At 41.2% G+C, this 20,853-nt stretch overlaps 2 protein-coding genes across 8 annotated transcripts in view; one reads left to right on the plus strand and one right to left on the minus strand.

Moving 5' to 3' along the window:
- Positions 1–1,103, plus strand: part of DEUP1 (deuterosome assembly protein 1) — a 47,084-nt gene extending 45,981 nt beyond the window's left edge. For all 5 annotated transcript variants that reach the window (XM_042779034.1, XM_033053250.1, XM_042779035.1 and 2 more), the window contains one exon: positions 529–1,103. In XM_042779034.1, coding sequence (XP_042634968.1) covers positions 529–699 — 171 coding nt within the window. In that variant the 3' untranslated portion in view covers positions 700–1,103. The remainder of the gene's footprint in view (positions 1–528) is intronic.
- A 6,167-nt stretch (positions 1,104–7,270) lies between these two features.
- The window catches only part of SMCO4 (single-pass membrane protein with coiled-coil domains 4), a 30,747-nt gene continuing 17,164 nt past the window's right edge, over positions 7,271–20,853 (minus strand). For all 3 annotated transcript variants that reach the window (XM_033053591.2, XM_033053592.1, XM_033053593.2), the window contains exon 2: positions 7,271–8,352. In XM_033053591.2, coding sequence (XP_032909482.1) covers positions 8,043–8,222 — 180 coding nt within the window. In that variant the 5' untranslated portion in view covers positions 8,223–8,352 and the 3' untranslated portion in view covers positions 7,271–8,042. The remainder of the gene's footprint in view (positions 8,353–20,853) is intronic.

Consider the following 20,853-nt stretch of genomic DNA (forward strand, 5'->3'; position numbering starts at 1 on the left):
AGAAGACATTTCAGTGAATTACTTGCAGTGAAGAAGAATTTACTGCATTCTCCAGAATGTCAGGACTTGGAGTTAATATTACTGAAATGAGAACAGGTTTTCTTCCTTTCCTCAGAAAGCATCATATCACAGAAGCAGAGAGCTAAAATTCCAGGAGACAATCAGCAGTATCCAACACTAATTATACTCTGTAATTCCAAAAAATATTATTGTCCTCTGCCCTGGTCTACATTATACAAATAATTCTGTCCAGTGGGATATTTAAGTTTTTACTAGCCAAGCTACATCCTAATGCTGTGAATATCAGAGGTAATCAAATACAACATTCAGTTCATGTAATTTAGGCACATGGATGCCTTTAAAAATGTATGCCTTTAAAAATGGTGCTTTCTTGAAGAGATGTAAAGCATTATATTGTTATTAGCTGCTATAGGTCAAGATGTTTTTCACATCTAGAATTTGATAATGCAAACACATTTGTAGCACTTGCTGGTTTTTCCTAACCATGATTTTCTATTCATTGCTCAGTCTCCCCCTGAGATGTCATTTCTTGCCACAACAGAAAAGTTCCTTCAAGAGGAAGAGAAACATGCAAGAGAATTTGAAGAACGTTTAAATTCACACCTTGAAGAGCTGCAAAGACATTCTGAAAATACTCTAAAAAAATATGCCAGGATACAGCAAAACAGGCATACTTAAGCCAGTCACACAATTAAGAAAAGCAAACCAAGTAATCACCCATGAGTTTCTCAGAACTAAAATCTGCAACTAGCTGCTTAATGTATTTAGGCCCATTGCCAATAGCATGTATGTGTAACACCAAATTTTCAAGAAAATCATCACTACCCTACAGATTTAAGTATATTGTAACTTGACTACATTACAAAATAAACTCTAAACATATTCTAAAACATACATGTGGGTTTTGCACAGTTAAATTGTGTGCAGCAGAGACCATGTTGCAGCACTGTAAATTAAGATACAATTCTGTAATGTACAGAGGGCTGATAAGTGGAATTATTCCATTCAAATTAGAATCAACCAAGAGAAATTCTCTAGATTGTACAGGAAAATAATAAAGGCGTTTAAACATGTCTTAGCTCCTGGCATGAAAAGCTTATCTATGCTCTGGTGATTCCTGGCTGTGGAAATAGCCTCTGGGCCTCTGGAAATGCTGCTCTGTGAGAAGAACATTAAAAGGCCAAGCATATGTTTTGAAGTCACCCATATTGCCCCTTTTACCAGACCTGTAGACTTCATCAGGGTCAGAACCTGATCTCAGGCACTTTACATTGAGACTTCATAATTTTTAAAACCTGTATTCAAAAGCACCTATTTTGGATTGAAGTTTTGTTATCATGTTGGCTCATTGTTTAACTATTTTGGAACATTGAAGAAAAGCTTTAACTTGATCAGTCTTAGGTAAGGGCCTAAATTCTTCACATTTTCCTGCATCATAGGAAAACATTATATAACTGGGCAGAGTTAATTCAACTCCATGTGCTGAAAATCTGCGTAATATTGAGATTCTTTTTATTTGCAATTCATACTGAATTCTATTGCTGTGCAAGCGAAACAGAAATTACAGACACTGTTGATGAACCACCAATTTCAGTGAATGAGATACTGAAGAACTACTTTCCAGCATATACTGTTGCCAACTTCCTGGGAAAATCTGGATAAAAATAATACCAGGCTGTCAAACTGCTCCAGTTTGTGAGTAAAAGAAGTCTCATTAATATTCAGGACCATGGCTAAAATGTAAATTGTTTTTCGATGCTATATTTCCACTAAGACAAAATACACTACATCATACTTACACAAAATACCAAGATTTTAAATACCACTTTGGCTCTGCTTGCAGTAAAATGAGCAATGAAGATGAGGACATCAGAGAACCTTTTACAGGAAAATTCAGGAAAATTACTAGACTCAGCTGGAGGAACAAGGACTGAATAGATGATGGAAGGACATCTGAACCAACTAAATATATACTTACCCTCAGCTTAGAGGGAGATGCAGTTTTAAAAGAATTAATGAAGAAATTCATAAACCTCTGAAAATAAAGCTAAATTTTAAGCTGGGAAAGATCTGTAGAAGCAAAAAGACAGCAAAATATGTCTTTCAGAAGAGCAAAATAAATAGCCATTTAGCCACTCTTTTGCCACTCTCCGATTCAAACATACAAGATGACAGTCTGCTCCAGATCTTCAGAGAACTGTATGTTTGCCTCCAGTTCAGGCCTGAGGACACCTCTCAAGGTATAGGTCTGTGAGATGATGCAGAATGAGTGAATGAAATCATCAAAAAATGGGTATGATGATTTTTTTCCTAAAGCTTTTTAAGATCTGGGCAAGCTACTGATTTTGGCTGATAAAATACCAGAGTTAGTTTCAGCCTGGCTTTTGTGCAATGCCGTGTAAACAACTGCCTGTAAGAGGCACTGAAAACTGGGAAGTGCCTGTATCTCAACAGCCTGCTTGCTGCTGTTGTTGCCTACTCAGAGAGCATTGTACCACAAATGTGCTGAGACAAGATGGATCAAGATGCCATTTTTTTAACACCTACTTACCAGAAAGGTTGTCCTTCTCTTTCTCGACCAAACAGAAAAAGTGTGACAATCCCCAGTTTAAATGAGCCCATTGCTACCACAGTATAGCTGGAGCCATGCCACTGGTTGGAATACTTTAGTTGCATTAAAAGGCAGAAACTCAACTGAACTTGAGAGGTCTCTGAAGGAAGATACATGTTCCTGATGTTATCATGCCAAAAAAAAACTTTAAAAAATGATCAAGATCAACAGCAGAAATAATAAAGACTGAGAAATTAGTCATTTATGAACAGGGGTTAGACATGGACGTATATTGTTAAAAAAGGAATAATCAGAAGGGTCCAAGGCTATAACTTCCTGAAAACACCAATAAAAATGAAGAAAAAGAGAAGTATTAATCATTAGGCTCATTTGACAGGACAAGGTGCAATCTTCGGGAGCTGCAAATTGCCAGAAAAATACAGAAAATTTATATTCAACTTTGTGAATAGTGAGGCAATGGAAAATTTTTTTAAGCTGCTAGACTTTGATGATTTTTCAAAGCTGCACTGAAAAGCAGTTTTTTGGCTCCCAGTTGAAAGACTTGTTTTAAATACAAAGAACAATGGTTCAGGCTGCCACCAGCCTTTTTTTTCTTTTTGGCTGAAGGAAAAACAGAGGTCAAATGCACAAAGTTGCCAACATGTTTCATCAAGATGTAATTTTGAAATAGTTGGTGGCATAAGAGCTGCCAGAGTGTTGTCCAATTCAATCCCCGAAACTTACTCTGAGGGGGTTGAAAAAGCAGTAACTGAATACTAAATAGCCATTTAGAAGTGGCTCACATGTAAGTTGGATATTTAGCATATTTTCTTCCATTTCTTATTCTCTCCTTTTATGTATGGGAAATTTAGGAGTATAAGAATGGAAGAGTATGAGACAGTGGGTACTCTGAGCCAATGCAGAGAGGAATGCAAACTGCAGCAGCAAAACACAGTGCCAAATAAACACAAAAATGAACAAACAATCACAGGCATGGCTCTCTTGCTTTTCTGATGGGTAGACTTAGACAACCAATAAACCAAACAACCAACGGCCAATAAATCTCTGCTGTGATCAGAGACAGTACAGGAAGTGCCTAACCCCCCAGTGTCACTGTTCTGGCTTTATTGTCATGTAACTGGCTCTAATTCCTGGCTTAACAGCAGTACAACAGCACATAGAATGAAGCCCACCAGCACTTAATAATTCAAAGCTCGACTAAACACCACCGGTGGGAATGAGAAGGAAGCTGTCAGCAGAGACTGCTGAATGCATGAGCCCCAGGTGACTTCACATCTATGGGCTGCCATGCCAGTCATCAAAGCCTGGATTACACAGCCTGCTCAGGTATGTGCTGAACTCCACTCACCCCTGCTGCTCCCTGCTCCTGCATCTCCCACAGACTCAACAGCTGGGAGAGTGCACTGGGGAGAAAGTCCTCAGTTTGTATCATTGCCCTCTGGCTTTACAACCTACAACAGCCAATTATATCGTTCACAGTCCTTTCTTTCCCCCATGTAATTTCATTTAAAATAGCTATCCACTAGATTTTACACACAAACTGCCTTGTGCTAGGGAAATTTGTTTTTTTTTCATCTCACACACAGCTTCTGCTGAGAAAATGCTAGGGTTAACCAATGTGGAAACTGTGTTGTTTTTCCCTCACTGTGGGGATCAGATCTCAAAGTTCACTGTGTTGGAGTTACTGTTTAATCACACGGACACCCTCAAATCCATAAATAGGCTGCAATTTAATGTACTGCATCTAAGTTTCTGCTAGTGGATTGAGCAATGACCCTAGACTGTGATATGCTGCATTCCTGTGTCCCTCCCTAAACCAACAGATCAAGCTGTTCCTTTCACCTCTTCCACAGCTACAAGAGTGTTCAAAGCTGTACATGAACCATCTGGGCACTGAACATAACAGCCTGAAAACAGAAAACAGTGCATCTTCTCTGGTGTGTGCATTTAAACTGAACATCAGTGAATAAGTAAATATTTTCTTGTAGATGGATTGAAACATGAGACCAGGAGCCAATCTCTCTGACCTCTTAAAATACGTGTAGTTCTTCTTTCAGCCCACAGGCAGTACCGCTGGCTTCTCTCACTTGGCTTTTGGGGGCTGGGACCATGTGTTACAGAGCTGGGCATTTACCCTACTGCAAGAATACTTGTCACGATCACTTTGTTTTCTTAGCACTTTGTAGACATTTATAAAACTGCATTCAAACCTTGATGTTTAAGTATTTGACTCAAGTTTGATTTATGCTTTGAAAAATCGGGTTTAAAAAACTGCTTCTATAACTTGATTTTTCAGAAGGCGATGGCAGGTTTTTAATGACTTCACCTGATAATGAGCACTCTTGGAAATCATGACACTGCTGAAGAAGTGTCTCAGCATGAGTTTTCAGGAAAATGCTTGTAATAAATCATTCGATTTTGCCCACAAGCTACTTTATGCTGGGAAAAGGTTTGAAACCCTATTTCTAAAACATTTTTGAAGGCAACTGACAGATGGAGTAATACATACAGTTAAAAAAACAGAGGCACAGTTACACCTTTGGCTGAGAAGCTCATACAACTTGACATTTGGGCAACCACCATTCATTTACTTCCCCATTATTACTCAGTGATTTTTGACAGTTTCTGTCTGCAGAGGCTTCATACCTTTTTTCCAAATCCCCATTCTCATATTCAATACTAGTAAAAGGGAATTTGGTAGAAAATGTCAGAATCCAACTTCATTGTTTACTAGAGAAAAAAATACTGGTTTTTTTTAAGTTGAACTGTGAAATCAATTCCAGCTTCTACGTAAGGAACCATTTGGAAAGTGTAACATTATTTTCCTCTCAATTAGCACTCAGTAAAATTGCACATTTCAGAAAATTGAAACACACGTCTTAAATTAGCTATAGGTTCATATTAATAGATATTTGTCTCTGAAAAGATTATTATTGTGACCCAAAGAATTTACAGATGAAAAGTGATAAAGGAAGAGCATAAGAAAAAGCAGCAGAAATGTAACATCTCATTAGAGGAGTAATCATAAATGTTATCTAACCCAACTGACCTTTTACCTATTTAGTTGTTATCAAGCAGTTCATCGCTCTTATATCACAGACTGAACTCTTACAGAAAATGAAGGTGGGGCAAAACCACCTAAGGACTCTGAAAAATTTCAGGGAAGGCTCTCTGAATTATAAAATCATTACCTGGGCTCATAAAATAGCCCTGCAGGTAGAAGGGACTGAAATAAGCTACTAGTCAGAGATGGGGAAGTCACAGGAACTTCATTAGAGCCATCACAAAGTATTACAGAATATGAAGAATCAGAAAAACCCTGGTAAAGAATCCATGGAAGAGGATGATTGAGAAATCTGTGCAAGAGGCTATCAGAAACTGTACTTCTATTCCAGACACTCAAGACACCAAGCACCCTGCAGGACATGCATATTTAAATTGCATAGACTTTTGGTCACTTGCTCAGGCACAAATTTTATTCAAACTGAACAGCTCAGTTGAAAAAGGTGCAAACTACCAGAGCTCTATTGCAGCCATCCCTGACTGAGGATACAATAAAAATAGGACAAGGATTTGGTGCCGGGGAGAACAGAAACAGCTGGGAGATGACAGACTAAGCAATTACCTTTACAGATTCATCATTTCAGAGCTCCCCAGTTGAAGGAAGCAGTTGTCAGTGCAAAGCACAGATAATTCCAGTGTCAGCACACGGCTCGCTGAGCACAGGGGTTTGCCAGCAGACTTCCCGCTGGTCACTCAGTGTGTAAACGCTCTTGCAGTCAGACCACGCTGGCCACGCTGTCTGTGCAGCTCGTTGTGCAGATACCCCAGCTATGATGCACGCTGCAGGGGGGGAACAACCTCACAGTTCATCCAAACTCTTTCTTTAGGTTTTAGTAAACTTTGTATTTCAAAAACACCTCGGTCTTCAGGGCCACTTTTATTGTAGACACTCCCAACAGCACTGGCACTGCATCAGGAACCACAGCCACCCTCACACCATCAGGTATCTGCATCATTCCCCGTGGAGATGCTTAATAGCCAGCCACAGCCTCACCCTGCCATGGGAACATGGGCCTTAGGGCAAAGTGCACTGCAAGGACCTGCATTTGTCCATCTGAGTGGTTTTTTGCAGCTTTGGCTGGCAGCAGCATTCTGCACAGGAGCAGTACATGAGAATGAAGCAAGAAACACAGCCCCCCTTTCACTGGCACCTCAGTGAAGAGTCCCACTGACTTCACTGGGACTATCTCCAAGCCAAAAGACTACACATGAGGGAAAGTCTCAAGGGGCCTTTTAACTTTCAGCACAGAAATATTTCCTGCCATGCACCAGTGCACCATAGCATCACATTCTTCCTTGCTTGGCCTGCATTTAAGCTGCAGTAAAGAGTTTTCAATCTCTCTCCCCAAAATCTTCTGAAGGTTAATGCCTATTGAGTGCCTTAAAATACCTGGATGAGAAAGGGCTGTAGTAGAATACAGGGTCATTGAGGCATTTTGATGAGAAGTTGTAGCTTAGTTTTCTAGAATTAAACTGCCCAAGCTGTGCTCACAGCTTCCTTCCAGTGAGGAGAGGGGGGCCTGCCACAGGACAGCAGCTCACTTCGGCAAACAGGTCAGAGACCAAACTTACACTATTATTTTTCCCTTTTTAATAAAAGAAATAATCAAGAGCTATATGCAAAACCACCTTTTTATTGCCACTTACATAGTTTCAAATATTGAACATTCATATAAGCAACTATCTGTGTTTATGTAGTTTGTTATTAGTTACTTCACCACAACCTGGCAGAATCTCCTTGTCCAAATTCCCTAAGATTCCATCAAGCAGATCCTGAAGTATTCACTTCACATATTGGTATCTCACACCAAAAAGAAATTCTTTTTGAGTGAACTATATAGTGGTTGATGAAAAAATTATTACACAATGTAGGCTTTCACAATGTCACATTTTTTTTCAAAATAATTTGAAGATTCCAAGTAAGACTTCTTTTATTCAAAAAATAAATATATCCTTTCTGAATCAAAGCACTTCATATGACATTAAGTACAAAGAAGAAATGTACTTCTTTGGAAGTTCTGAAATAGACATACAAGAGCTCATGGGAGCAACATTATCCGTAACAGTGATAAAAGCTGAAAGCTGATTTTTTACAAATTTATAGCAGAACACGATTTCCTTTTACAATATAGAGCTTCAAACAGCTTTAAGAAAAACACCATTTTTAAAAGTCTGAAAGGCACATAACTGGGCCATAAAACGTACTGGCACATTCACTAATACGTTTTATGTTACATTCCTAAAGAGAATCCATGGGACCCTAGCCAAGAGAAAGACTGAAAATACCAGCAAGATCCTTTGCAAAGTACTAAAAGAGTGGCAAGAGAGTTCCTTTTGGCTCTTGATAAAATGAATATCCCAAAGCTAGAGAGTCTGAAAAGCTGCATCATTCAGTTGTATTTGGACGAGTTGCTACATAAACAAACACCACAATCAGCAGTACTACAACAGCCAGTGTGGGAAGCACCACGGTGGTGATCTGTTGCCGTGCCTCTTGCATTGCCTGTTTTCTTTCCTTTTTATCTTTGGAGGTCTCTTTTTTGGGTTTTCCTCTAAGCTGCCTCATCCTCCTCTTTGGATCTTTTTTTTTTTGCTGAAATGTGAGACCAAAGGGAGTGGAACAGCAGAAGATTGTCCAAGGTCTTTTTGAAACAAGAGGCTGAAGAATTCTGTTGAGTGGTTGGCTGCGCAAGAAACTGCAAAAGAAAGAAAATAATTCTTTTGAGCAAGATCTGCACATGTTCCAGTCATTAAAACATCTGCAGCTCTATTTAGTAAATCTTCCATCCAATGGACACCAATGCAGCCTCTTTCAAGGGAACAGAATCATGGAATTCAGCTCATCCACATAACACTTTCCCCATAAAAACCAAAGCAGCTCATCATGGTGTGTTACCAGTCCAAGAACCCTGAACCTGTTCTCTGTTAAGCCAGAAACAAAGCCCAAAACCATACATTTTATCCTCCAAAACAAATAGGGCAACACAGCTAAAGACTTAATGGAAATAATGAATTAGTCTTGCATCAACACAGCTGCCCCTTCTTAAACACCAGGAGGCTCCTTGCTCAGAGGCTGTGGCTCCCACAAACCTGCACAACAAGGAGGAGCAAGCATACATCCTGCCACAAGCATTTATCATCAACAACAGGTATTTATTGGCATAAAGGGTACTCCAACAGGAAGAAATGGGGAGAAAGAGCTGCTTAATTTAATACTTCTGGTTCTGCTTGCCACACAACTAAGTCTAAATCATAACATGACTCAGTGCTTGGCAATAGAAAAGAAGCCCAAGCTATAACCAGTCTGCTAACAAACCACTGGTGAAGACAAGCAGTCATCAATAAAGTAGAAGGTAGTTGTTCTAAAGCAGCTCCTAGATGATTTTTAAATACAGAACTATCTACAAAGTGAGATTAACAAAAACACAGCATGGTATGAAAGCCTCTCTGAAATGAGAGTTAGTAGGGGCTTAGTATTTCCATACCCTAAGTTTTTTGCCCTTGAGCTGCTTGGAGCTGTGCAATTCCCTGGATGCCAGCCATTGGTTATATTCTTCTCCACCACATCCCCCAGCAGTTCTGCCATGGCCACATGTAAATAAACAGAGACTGGGAGGGTAATAATTACTGGTATCAAATACTAAGTTGAATTGAAGTAAATTATGAACTCAGGTTCTTCCATCACTCTAATATGCTCTGAATAAAATGTATGAAGACATAAGTGAGTTACTGCAACTTCCTCTTTTCTTTCCCTCCTCTTTATATCAAAATGTAAAGATGATTTTAATGTGCTGCTGTAGGTGAGGACCATATGTCAACAAGCAAAGGTGCAAAGCTCAGTTCACCCCAGACACAATTTCCTCTTTATGTGTCATCTCTGGTTGATGCTACAAGTTGTCTTATGACTACTTTTTTGAGAAACAAGAAGAGGTTTCACTGAGAGTGAGATGCTTTCTTTTGGTGTTACCACTCAATCTCATTCATCAGCCTGATCACAAAAGCAAAACAGAACTAAAAACACTCACAGACAAAACAAGAATCCTCACCTAGAGGTTATGTGCAGCTACAAAGGACTTTTCATCCTTTCTCACAGGTAACAACCTGCCTGCTGTGAATGTCATCCAGGCAATTACTGTGCATCATTTAAGGTACAATGTGAAATAACTCTGCTAAACTTGAACTGTCTTGTCATAGCAAGCCTGTGGAACTAGAAAACCAGCAACAAGGCAAAGAATCAATACTTCTGGCTTTATATGGTCCATCCTGGATGCAATCTAAACAAATAAACAAAACCAAAACAACAATAAAAAACTCCACTCCCAACAAGAAAAAGGTTCAAGCATGACAAGATCTCAGTGTTCAGCTGGATTCATCAATTCTGTATCTCCTGCCTAAACATCTTTCACAAAGTTGTTTTCTGATCATAAACTTAGCAAATTCAGCTTGCATTCTGAGGCAAACGCTTAATTTCGGTTTTGATACAGCACAAAAGGGGAACTTTGGAGCCTAGGATATTTTTCAAAAGAGGAAACAATAAAATTCAAGTCTTAAAAAGAATCAATTCCTTTTGCACAGTACAGCATTAGAATCAAAATATGTAACAGATTTAGAAACCAGAAGTGGTCAATGAACTTCGTGATGGGGAGGTAAATAGCAATTGGATGGAGCAACTGAGCAATTACACACAACACCCTGTTCCCATCTTTTAATCACATGGATTTCTGAACTTCCATAACTTTCTTCTCAGCAAATCCTCAACTCTGCCTGACTCAGGGCAGAGCTTTTGTATTACACCACCTGCAAGCCATGGGTTTCTGATTTGGTGGTGCTGTTTATCACTTCTCTAACTAACTTCTGAATTTCCTCTAGGGCAAAATAATTCTTTTTACCCCTTCAATTTCCACTCCCTCTCCTGCTCTGCCCACAAGATTTATGACCAAACTCTAAAAAAACTATTATGCAAAAAAAATTTTTACATTTCTCCTTTGGGATAATTAGCCAACCAGAGCATTTCAGGCTGTATTTTGGTATTATTTTCTGTTTCCACTGTTAATGTATGTCTGTGGGTTTTGTATCTGGATTACCCACAGGATCCAAGAAGTGATGGACAGTAAAAGCCTCTGGGACTTTCTGTGTACCACAGTAACAAAGAGGAGTTGCCATGAAACCAATCTCTCTAACAATAAATGTATGCCCTTGCTCTGTGTAGCATCACCTACTATCCAGACATTAAAAACATCAGGATGGTTTTTTTAAGTCTCTTTTGAATTAATGTTTCATTCTGAAACAGAATTATACCACGTTAATTACATACACTGGCTAACATCTGACAGCTTAGAAGAGAAAGCCTTCCCGCAAACGTCAGCATCACTTGAATTGCAAGCTGACACCCAGTTTGGGAATCTGGCATCAATCTCCAAATACATTTCCAGTAGATTGTGTTACTTGGCTTTGCTACTGGCAGAGATGGACTAGCACAGAAACTGACCCAGAGTTTTCAGAGAAATGAGCCATAGGGTTCATCTTAACTGAACCATAAAATGGAAGTGGTGAATCTCTGCAAGTTGCTGCCAGGGTCCTGCTGCCACCAGGTGCCCAGCCATGGCTGCCAGGATTGGACAGTTGCTGCAAGAAACAACACTTTTTCATAGGATAAGTCCAGGATGTTGTAGATTCTGCTATGTTCATCCTGGAATAAAACAGCCCTGAAAAACCAGCTGGATACAAGGAAACTCTACAGCCCATGTTGCACAAGCACATTCAGAGTGCTTTACACTGCCAAGCCTCTTACCAGCCCCCGTGGACTTCACTGACTACTAAAAATTATGGGAAGAAAGAAACAGATCCATAAAGCACATCAACGCAGTGACAAGGGCAGGATTACAACATTAGGGTCTTGTTCCCTGTGGCGTGCACAGTCCATGAGAACAAATTATCTGACATTACTGAGCTACATCCTCTCTCAGCCAGCAATGACCCTGCTTGTTCTCTGGGAAGGCTGAATGCCAGTGAAGAGAGGAAGGAAGTAATACAGCGTTGGGATGGATGTAATTAACAGTCTCATTAGCACTAGTCATTTAAAACATCTCAGAGCAAGCCACTATCAAAAGCTCAGTGACAAAGTGATGTCCCACAGGTACTTCCATCTTGTGCCAACTCGAACCTTGGATCAGCTGCAGAAGAAGTGGAAGCTTACCTTTCCTCCCCAGAAAGAAGCCGAGTGTCCTTTCCATGCCAGTCTCCCCTGAGCAGAGGAGGACTCACAGCCACAGGCTGCACACATCTCATCCTCCTAAGGCTACTTCCCATGGGTATTAACTGCTCGACTGGCCCAAACATCTGCCAAGGGGGAAAGCGATCACCAAACTGGTTCAACTACTGCCTTAACTAGCAAGCCGGCAACTCCCTCAACTGGGACACGAGTCAAACACCAACAGAAGGGATTAACACTAGCAAAAGTGGCATACCTGAATCCACAATGCTATGGCAGCAGCCTGGCACTACCCAGACATGGTAACTTCGCCTCACTTTTATAAATTTTGAAATGTAGAATTCGATAAAAAATTGCATGGGGTGATGAGGTTATTTTTAAGTCCACTATAGCAAAGTTTCACCCAAAAGCAGAAACCTGCTGGCTAGAAAGAAACAATCTTGATTGCCAAGTCAAGAAAATGAGTGTTGACTTGGTAAAGTTGTTTGAAACACCCATCTCACAAAGCCTACACCAGCTTGATACTGAAGAGCTAAGGTTTCCAGGAGAAAAAAACCAGTAAAAAAACTCAAGCTACTGAGAAGAAACCTAAAGACATCATTCTTCAACATAATACAAATTCACTCATTTACTATTCTGCATTGCCTACTAGAGCAATTACATTCCTCTTTGCCCATCATCAGCATTGCTTTCTACATATAAAAGTGTTCTTCATTCTGTCTTCTGGGTTAAGTTACTCTGAATTGTTTTTGCAGAGCTAAACCTAAAAACATGAACTGGTAGACTGAGTCACTGAAGTCACTCATACCAATGCTGAAGTATTTGCCAGCATCTTAGACCAAGTCAATTGTGGCTAAGCAGGGATAATTTTATACCAGAGCGCTGTAGTGGAACCTGTAGGGACTGACAGCCTTCAAAATATACCAACAATCTTCCAACCACATCTACACCAGTCTGTCATCTCTTTTTTTTTGGTAAAATTAACCCTAACCTTCAGTAATCTGCAGTCAAAAGCTCCTCACACCACACAAGGCTATTCCTGCAAGTCTTGAATGGCAGCCTTGACTTAGGCTACACCAGTGTTCATGGAGTATTGCAAATTTGCATATCCTTCCACATGCAACACAAGCACAAAACATTGTGTTTATCTGCACTCAGGGTAATCACATGTCTCTATGGCTGAAGAACTTATTATCACCAACCTTACAGCATGAATGCATTAACCATGTTAAACTGACTAATTTTTCTCCAAATCTAAAATTACAAGTGTATGCATGCCAATTTGGCTCAACCCAGCTTCATGATCCTGCTACTGACACTGCAACATTCCTGGAACAGCAAAACAACTCGAAATTCAAACAAACAATCTGACAGGAATTAATTTTTATAATTTAAATTTCCCTTAGGGGTATGGATGTTACTGAGACATTAAAAATAAAAGCAAACAACAAACCAGCAGACAATGCAGACACATATTATTCAGACTGCCTGCCAGCAGTTGGAAAAAAGTACATAAGACATCTAAGCAGACAATACTTTTCAGAGCATAAAAAAAACCCCAAAACCAGTATTTCCCAATCACCAAGACACACTAGCATCAGAGTTGAGAAGAGCCCAAACCAACAAACTTTACAGTTTTGCTGCTAGGCTGATTACTTCAGCGTCATGCAGCCAAAATATGGAGGCTGGAAGAACCACTGGGCCCAATAGCTGCAAAGTGGAGGAGGTAGGGACTCAAAGGGTGACAGGAAGCCTGGCCAGCAGGGAACCACTGCTCAGCACTGTGTGGTCACTAAAACAGGAGCACTCCCCATCCTTGTGACAAAGACCATCCTTCCCACCAGCGAAGATTGTTCCTTGGGTGCTGCCGAAGCCCCAGGCCATGCATCCTCTCCTTGCACAGTCCCAGCAGAATGGACACAGGGGCTGTGTGCAGCCAGAGCAGCAGTGCAGGGCCTCCCACACACAAAGTTTTAATCCCCATCACCTCACGGAATTTCAGCTCTCTGCAGCCCAGGCGGTGACTGCTGCAAGGAGACAGCAGCTCCTGTCAGAGCAGAAGGAACCCCGACGTGCTGCCCCAGCCAGCATGGGGAGCCCACAACCCACAGGTTAGCTGAACTAATATAATTTTTATTTCCATCCTTAATAAAAGTGGGGTCTAAGCAACAGAGATGCTTTATTTCCTAGCTATGAAACCAGGCAAATGTTTTGGGGTTTTTTAATGAATGACTGAACTGCGTGCAATACTGTTACACAAACCATGGGTACTATTTTAATAAAGGATAAGTCTTCTTTTAGGCTACCCCACGGAATCACAGAATTACACAATCAACTGGATTGGAAAAGGCCTCTGAGATCAAGTCCAACCTGTGACCAGACATCACTATGTCAAATAGCACTAAGTGCCACATCCAGTCTTATCTTAAACAGATCCAGGGACTGTGACTCCACCTCCCTGGGGAGCCCATTCTAATGTCTAATCACCGTTTCTGTGAAGAAATTCTTCCTACTGTCCAACATGAACCTCTCCTGGTGCAGCTTAAGACTGTGTCCTCTTGTCCTGTCACTGGTTGTCTGGGAGAAGAGCCCAACCCCCCCCACCTGGCTACAATCTCTTTTCAGGTAATTGGAGAAAGTGATAAGGACACCCCTGAGCCTCCTCCAGGCTTCTTCTCCATGGAAAAGAGATTTGGTTTTTTTATCATTACTTCACAACTGATTTTACCTTGAGGTGACAAACCACACTTTGGATGCAGAATTTTCCTTCCTGAAACTCCAAGGTTTGACCATTGCAGGAGTAGCATCAGCAAGGTCACCAATTTCTAAGGTGTTTTGGCCAGATTAGACATGCAGCTAAATGGGAATTTTGCAAAGTATTTCAGAGTCTGAACATATGTACAAGCAAGAATACCAGTGCATGGAGCTCTAGATGAGGTCTCCAGAGAGTACAGTAATTTCACAATTACAAGCTGCATGGACTATAAGCCGCATCTCCAGGTGTCGGCAACATTTCATTCTTTGTCCATACACAAGCCACACCCGAGTATAAGCCGCTCTGTCATTCGCAGCGAGGACCCACGTCCAACAAAGTTGCCAAATAGTAACAGAATCGCGGCATGGCGGGGTTTACTGGCTCAGCCCTGCTCGGGGCGGCCGCCAGGGAGCGGCCCCGGCCCCGCTCGCCACAGCTGCCAGGAAGCGGGAGAGTGGCGTGCCCGGCCGCCACTGCCGCCGCGGTTGTCAGGGCTGGGCAGCACCGCTGCGCTTGCAGGGGGCGAGCGGCACTGCCGCACTTGTAGGGGGCTGGGCAGCGCCGTGTGCTTATCGGGGCTGGGCAGCACCGCCGCGCTTACAGGCTCTCACTTCCAGGTTTGGAAATTTCCTAAATTTGTTAATATATTGGCCGCTCCGGAGTGTACGCCGCACTTCCGGGTTGTGAGCTAAATTTTGGTCAAAATGGTGCGGCTTGTAATCGTGAAATTACTGTACAGTTCTGTACACAGCCTTTCCATCTACAGAGGTCCAACTCTATTTTACCTCACATTTTAGTTCTGGCAGATATGTAAAAAATAACAACTCTTACATCTTCTCTGGAGAACACGTTCATTGCTTTGTGTGACTATTACCTGGGCAGAACTTAAGGCAGCACTTGGACCAGTTTGCACCCATCTCCCACACAGAGACAGAAGCTAAACCTGCCCGTGGTGTTTGTGTCAAACCCATTAGGCACCCAGCGCCTTGTAAGCCTGGCTCTACACAGGAAGCTTTCTGGGGAGAAAAAAAGGCAAAAAAACTTGACTAACAGTTTTTAGGCAACTGCAATAGTAGACGCCCAGCAGTACTTCCATCACATTCAGGCACAATTATTACACCTCATTCTTAACACTAAATGTTAAATTATAGTTTGACTGGTTCTATGTATTGTGTGAGTGACAGAGCAAAGATTTGCCAGTTTGACTGTGAATTCTGAACCCTAAAGACTGGGCCCAAAGGATTAGCAAAACACTTCAATCCTAGTCATATCCTCCATCCCTCTCCCACACAACCCACTCTGAGCAACACAAAAGCATCTCCATGACAAAGTGAATGTTCAGTTACAGGAGAGCTTCTTACGGTACTGGAACACAATTCTGTGCAACCACTGAAGAGGGGAACTTATTCTCAATTGCTTAAAAAAAAATCCCAATTTTTAATTTGTACAAACCATCCCCTAACAAAATGAGCAATGACTGCAGCAAAAGCCAAAAAAATAACTTTCCTTCTCCATTATCAAAATGCTCAGGGGTCACCCATTCCTTCTAAACTGAACCTGCACAGCAGAATTGATGCATACCTGAAGATAATGCTTGCAATGCTAAATTTGGGATCTTCTCTTTCAGCGACACTGTCATGATTTCAAAGTCTGCTAAAATTGAAGAAAAGTATTAAGAGAAAAAATTTTGCTCTGTGAAAAATGGATTTTCACATTACAGCATGAGGATAATTTTCAATATCATAAAAATTTACCTCAGTCTATTTGACTAGCAAGGAATTACAATTAGCAAATAAAAAGAACCATGTTTTCAAGGGTGAAAGCTTTTAATTACACACGTAGCAATATGGAACTATTAAGATTCTGTTTGAAGTCAGTTTAACATCATTTTTTAGTGAGAGGTGGTGGTTTTTTTTCTAAAGCTGAATTGACCCATCATTACTGCAACATCACATTTACTATAAATGCAGCTTTGAGACTCTCCAAACTACTGACAGCATTTGGAAAATGAAAGCCTTCACTGAATGCTGCCAGAAAGTCAGAGAGAGCAAGGCCACCAAAGCAGAAAGCTATTTCCATACGATTCTCACAATTCTAAGGACTTGAGTATAGCAAGCAATTTCCATTAGAAACAAAGGGCCTCGGATCTCTGCATTTGGGGAGGCATTGATAAACAGAGGCCAGGCAACCTGCAGTGCCATCCTATCTGCCCTGAATGCAGCAAAGAAACTGAGCAGAATGCAATTAAAACAAAATAAAAAGGCAAGTTCTTTTGCTCCATGAACAGGTGGATAAATAACCCCTATTTTTCCTGGTAGAGAAACAACATCAAGACTTTTCCAACAGACAGTCCAATGAAGAAATAAAACTAATGTTTACCGAAAACACAAGAAAAATAAACATGTATTTTTCTGCCACTGCATGAATTAAATTCCTAGGGGAGGCTGTAAAAGAAGAGTTTGCCATTCTGCATCTCTACAGCTACAGATGATCTTGCACATAAATGCAAGTAAACCACAACGTCTAGCATATGACTTGGTATTATGTGTTTGCTCAGCTGTTTTTATAAAAGGTAATTTTCTCAGCTGTTTCTGACAAGGCTCCTTTGGATACAAAATATTTATCTTTCCAGAGTATTTACAGAAATTCAGGCAGTTTCTAAACAGCTACACTAAATAAATAACAAACGAGTCACTGGTGTCAGAGCTCCTCAAAATTTGTGCTGCTTTCCCAGACCAACCTTTGGCATCTGCCAGAAGGGGCAGCAACAGGAATCTGGTGTGAAAACAGTGTTTCTGTTTTCCAGTCCAGCTGCGTCAGCCCACCCACGTCCCGAGTGTCACTGCTCACAACCTTAAGCTGAACTGTCACCAGAGGGTAGCAGTGCTCATCTCCTGAAATGATGACGACCTGGATGGGAAACACACTTTTCCTACGAGAGGTCTGCTTGTTGCTTCCCCTGTTCAAACGAAGGTGTTCCCAACACAGTCACTCTGTGACACAGCATCACTATAAACCCTTCGAGACAGATCCCGAGGCATGTGCCAGGTACAATGCCAGCAAGTCCGAAGCCTGATGTTACAGTTTTGTCATGCAAACATGAGGGTTGAGGGACTGTCACTGCTTTTCATTACAATTCTACTGTCTTTAGAACTTTGAAAATTCAGTGTCAGTGCAGGCTAAAGATTGGCAGGCAGAAAATCCTTGCCCACAGCAAGCAAGGATGGAATGTAAAATCGAAAACCGCACAAACCACAAAGGCAAGAGTTGAGCCTGGGCAGCAGGGGTGTGTGTGTACACCTGTGTGTGCACTGAGGAGGGGAAGGATGCAGAGTGACTGACAGAAGAGAAAAGCTGGAAGAACAGTCCAAGATAGCACAAATCTAGAACATCCAGAAATGTGTACTTCCTGACCACAAGACAAACTGTGTATGCTGCATCAAAACTATCTGTGAAACAGTTTGTTTCGTCAGAAGGAACAAAGGGAAATCTCACTCTTCTAGCTAGAACATACAGAACTATCTGGCACAGGAATAAGCAAGATGGATATGCACTTGGGGTCCTGAAATCCCCCTGACAGTCCCACAGGGGAAAATGGACAGCACTGCACTGACAACAACACTTATAATTTTATTCTATACAGTATCTTAGAGGTATTCACACATTTAAAACAAGCCTGATGCCATGTCAGAACATACTGAATGAGGGGTTCAGATCATAAACTCATCCCCCTTTGGGGCTTGTCTGAAATTCTGGTTTTTCAAGCTTTTCTTGGCACAGATAGTCTTTCAATAGGAGGCTGAGGAAAGACTGCTGGCAACATGCCTGCCTCTCCCTGCTTTTACATGTGCCAGGGAAGGACTGCATGACACTGGAGAGTAACTAAATCACACAGAAATCGACCCAAATACAATCGATGAAGTGGGTACCTGTTACTCCCCTACTTACTCACTTTCCAGGTTTTATTTTAGAGCCTATGCAGTGCTCCATTTGGCAGATTTCACTCCCACCTCTGCTGCTTTCTACACACTCTCATTTGATCTGGATAATCAAGTTATCAATGAATGAAATAAAAGCCTCCACCTTACACTGGAAGAGCACTACAGGTTTAGGCTAGAGCTCTTCCTCCAGCAGCCAGAAATTGACACCTTTCCCAAATTCCTTTCAGTTACAAAGATGTTCTCAACATCAGTGTGAAAACAATGCAATCAGGACACCTTTTTTTTGAAGGGGGGTGGGGGAGGGAAGATAAGAACTAAGACTTGCAACACAGGATGGGTGGGGAAGTTTTTCTTCCTACTACTGGTCTCAGTAAAATCTCATTCTGTTAACTACCCAGCTTCAATCTGAAGTCTTATTACATTTCACTAAACAATTCCACATTATAATAAAGCAGTTGGCTTTCCTGCCGTGATTGATAGACTCTTTGCAATTATTTAAGGGCAAGGCACATAATTACATACAGCTGGATTAGGCTGATCAAATCCCTGTTAGTGTCTGTCAATATACACATAATAAGACAGTGTGACATTAATGTAAACTAATTTAAATGCAAACAGTTTAATTAAGACTTAATAAAATTACAAACAGAAAGAAGGTTTTGTACAGTTTAACCAAAGGGAATTGCTCAGCAAAGCCACCCTACAAACACAAATCTGTTTTGCCTCATCAGCGCTGCAACACTGGCTCTTGTGCCACCTATTTATATATTCCTATTTACAGTTCTACTGCCAAGACTTCCCCTCAGCTCAAAAACTTGGAAGCAAAACCAAATGCTGTGGAGCCATATGTGTAACAGAGTCCTGAGCAAGCCCAGGTAGTCAAAGAAGGATGTCTCAGAAGTTCCTCTGCAACACTCAGCAAAAAACCATTGATCAGTACCATAGTTCAACACAGTACAGTACAAGTGACCTCCTTTTAAAGCACTTACCAAGACTGAAACATCACCTCCCACTATGCAACACCAGTCACATTTACCCGTCTCATTTAGTCCTGTACAGCCTCCTTTTCCACTCAGGTTGTTTTTAAAGCTGTTACATTCACAGCTCTCTCAGAGTCACCAGTGATACAGGATACTGCATTCACCCCAGTAAGCTTAGTGCAAGTCTAAGCTTCACTCCCTGCTGCATTTTTCCAAGGGTAGCCATGCTCCTGCACTGCCTGAGTTGTCCTTTTCCTGCAACATGGTTGCAACTGATGTCCTAATGATAGCTAAGATACACTGAATGTTTGGTACGGCATACCAGCCCTTCTGTGTAAGCCCTTCTGTGTAAGCACATGCATGCACACCCATCCATCTGGGTATGGATGCCAGCAGTCCAGTTTTCTACACTTGTTCCCTTTCCCCCTTCACTCAGTGATAATGCTTTGTTCTGCATATGCACATTATCACCATTTCCAACCTAGATGCCCTTGCTATTTCTCTACCAGGCAATTTCCAAGACAGTGACCCAAGGAGAAGGGTGCAGCAGCAACATTGTGCCACTGCAGACCTTCTCTCCACCATCAAGGATGCCTGTGCTTTGTTATTAAAAAGTAGGATAGCAGATCTTACACAGAGCAATTTGCTCCTCCCCAACACACTTATTTTCCCATGCTAAGATTTCCTGGTATGCTCCCTGCCAAATTAAATCAATTTGAGTATCTTGTTAAAGAAAAAAACATTGCAGATTTTGATCTATTTTTATAAGTCTGTCAGTTGAGCCTGTTGCTCTGATCTGGTTTGCTTGACGATTCCTTAGCTACTATGCTCAGCCACTTCTCTGTGGGGGCCCTACAGTGTTTCAAGAACATTAGAAAGTTCTGAATAAGATACAGGATCTTCACCATGGCCTCATCCAAAAAGGCCGCAAAAATGGTGAACAATTCCATTCCACAAACACAAACGTTTCCTGCAGAATGAGGTCTTGTCAGCTGGGGGAAAACAATGAAAAACCTGAGGAATATAAGTGCTAGAAAGGATTACAGGGCAATCTCCTGGAAAATATATTAAAACTCAATACCATATTAAAACTGATGAAAAAAATTAAGCCCTCCTGTGTTCAATCACATCTCTCCAAAGCTCTTGGCCAACATCTCCATGTTAGAGACAAATCTTCTGAACAAGCCTATCACTTATTCTACTTTATGTTCTGTTTCCTTTGGCAGCACAGCTACTTAAGTCATCCTTCTAATCTAGAGCCTCTGGTAATTTTTCTTTTCTGTTCTAGGGCAATTCTTCAAAGCATCATA

The sequence above is a fragment of the Catharus ustulatus genome, chromosome 2, assembly GCF_009819885.2.
Source record: "Catharus ustulatus isolate bCatUst1 chromosome 2, bCatUst1.pri.v2, whole genome shotgun sequence".
Lineage (NCBI taxonomy): Eukaryota > Metazoa > Chordata > Aves > Passeriformes > Turdidae > Catharus > Catharus ustulatus.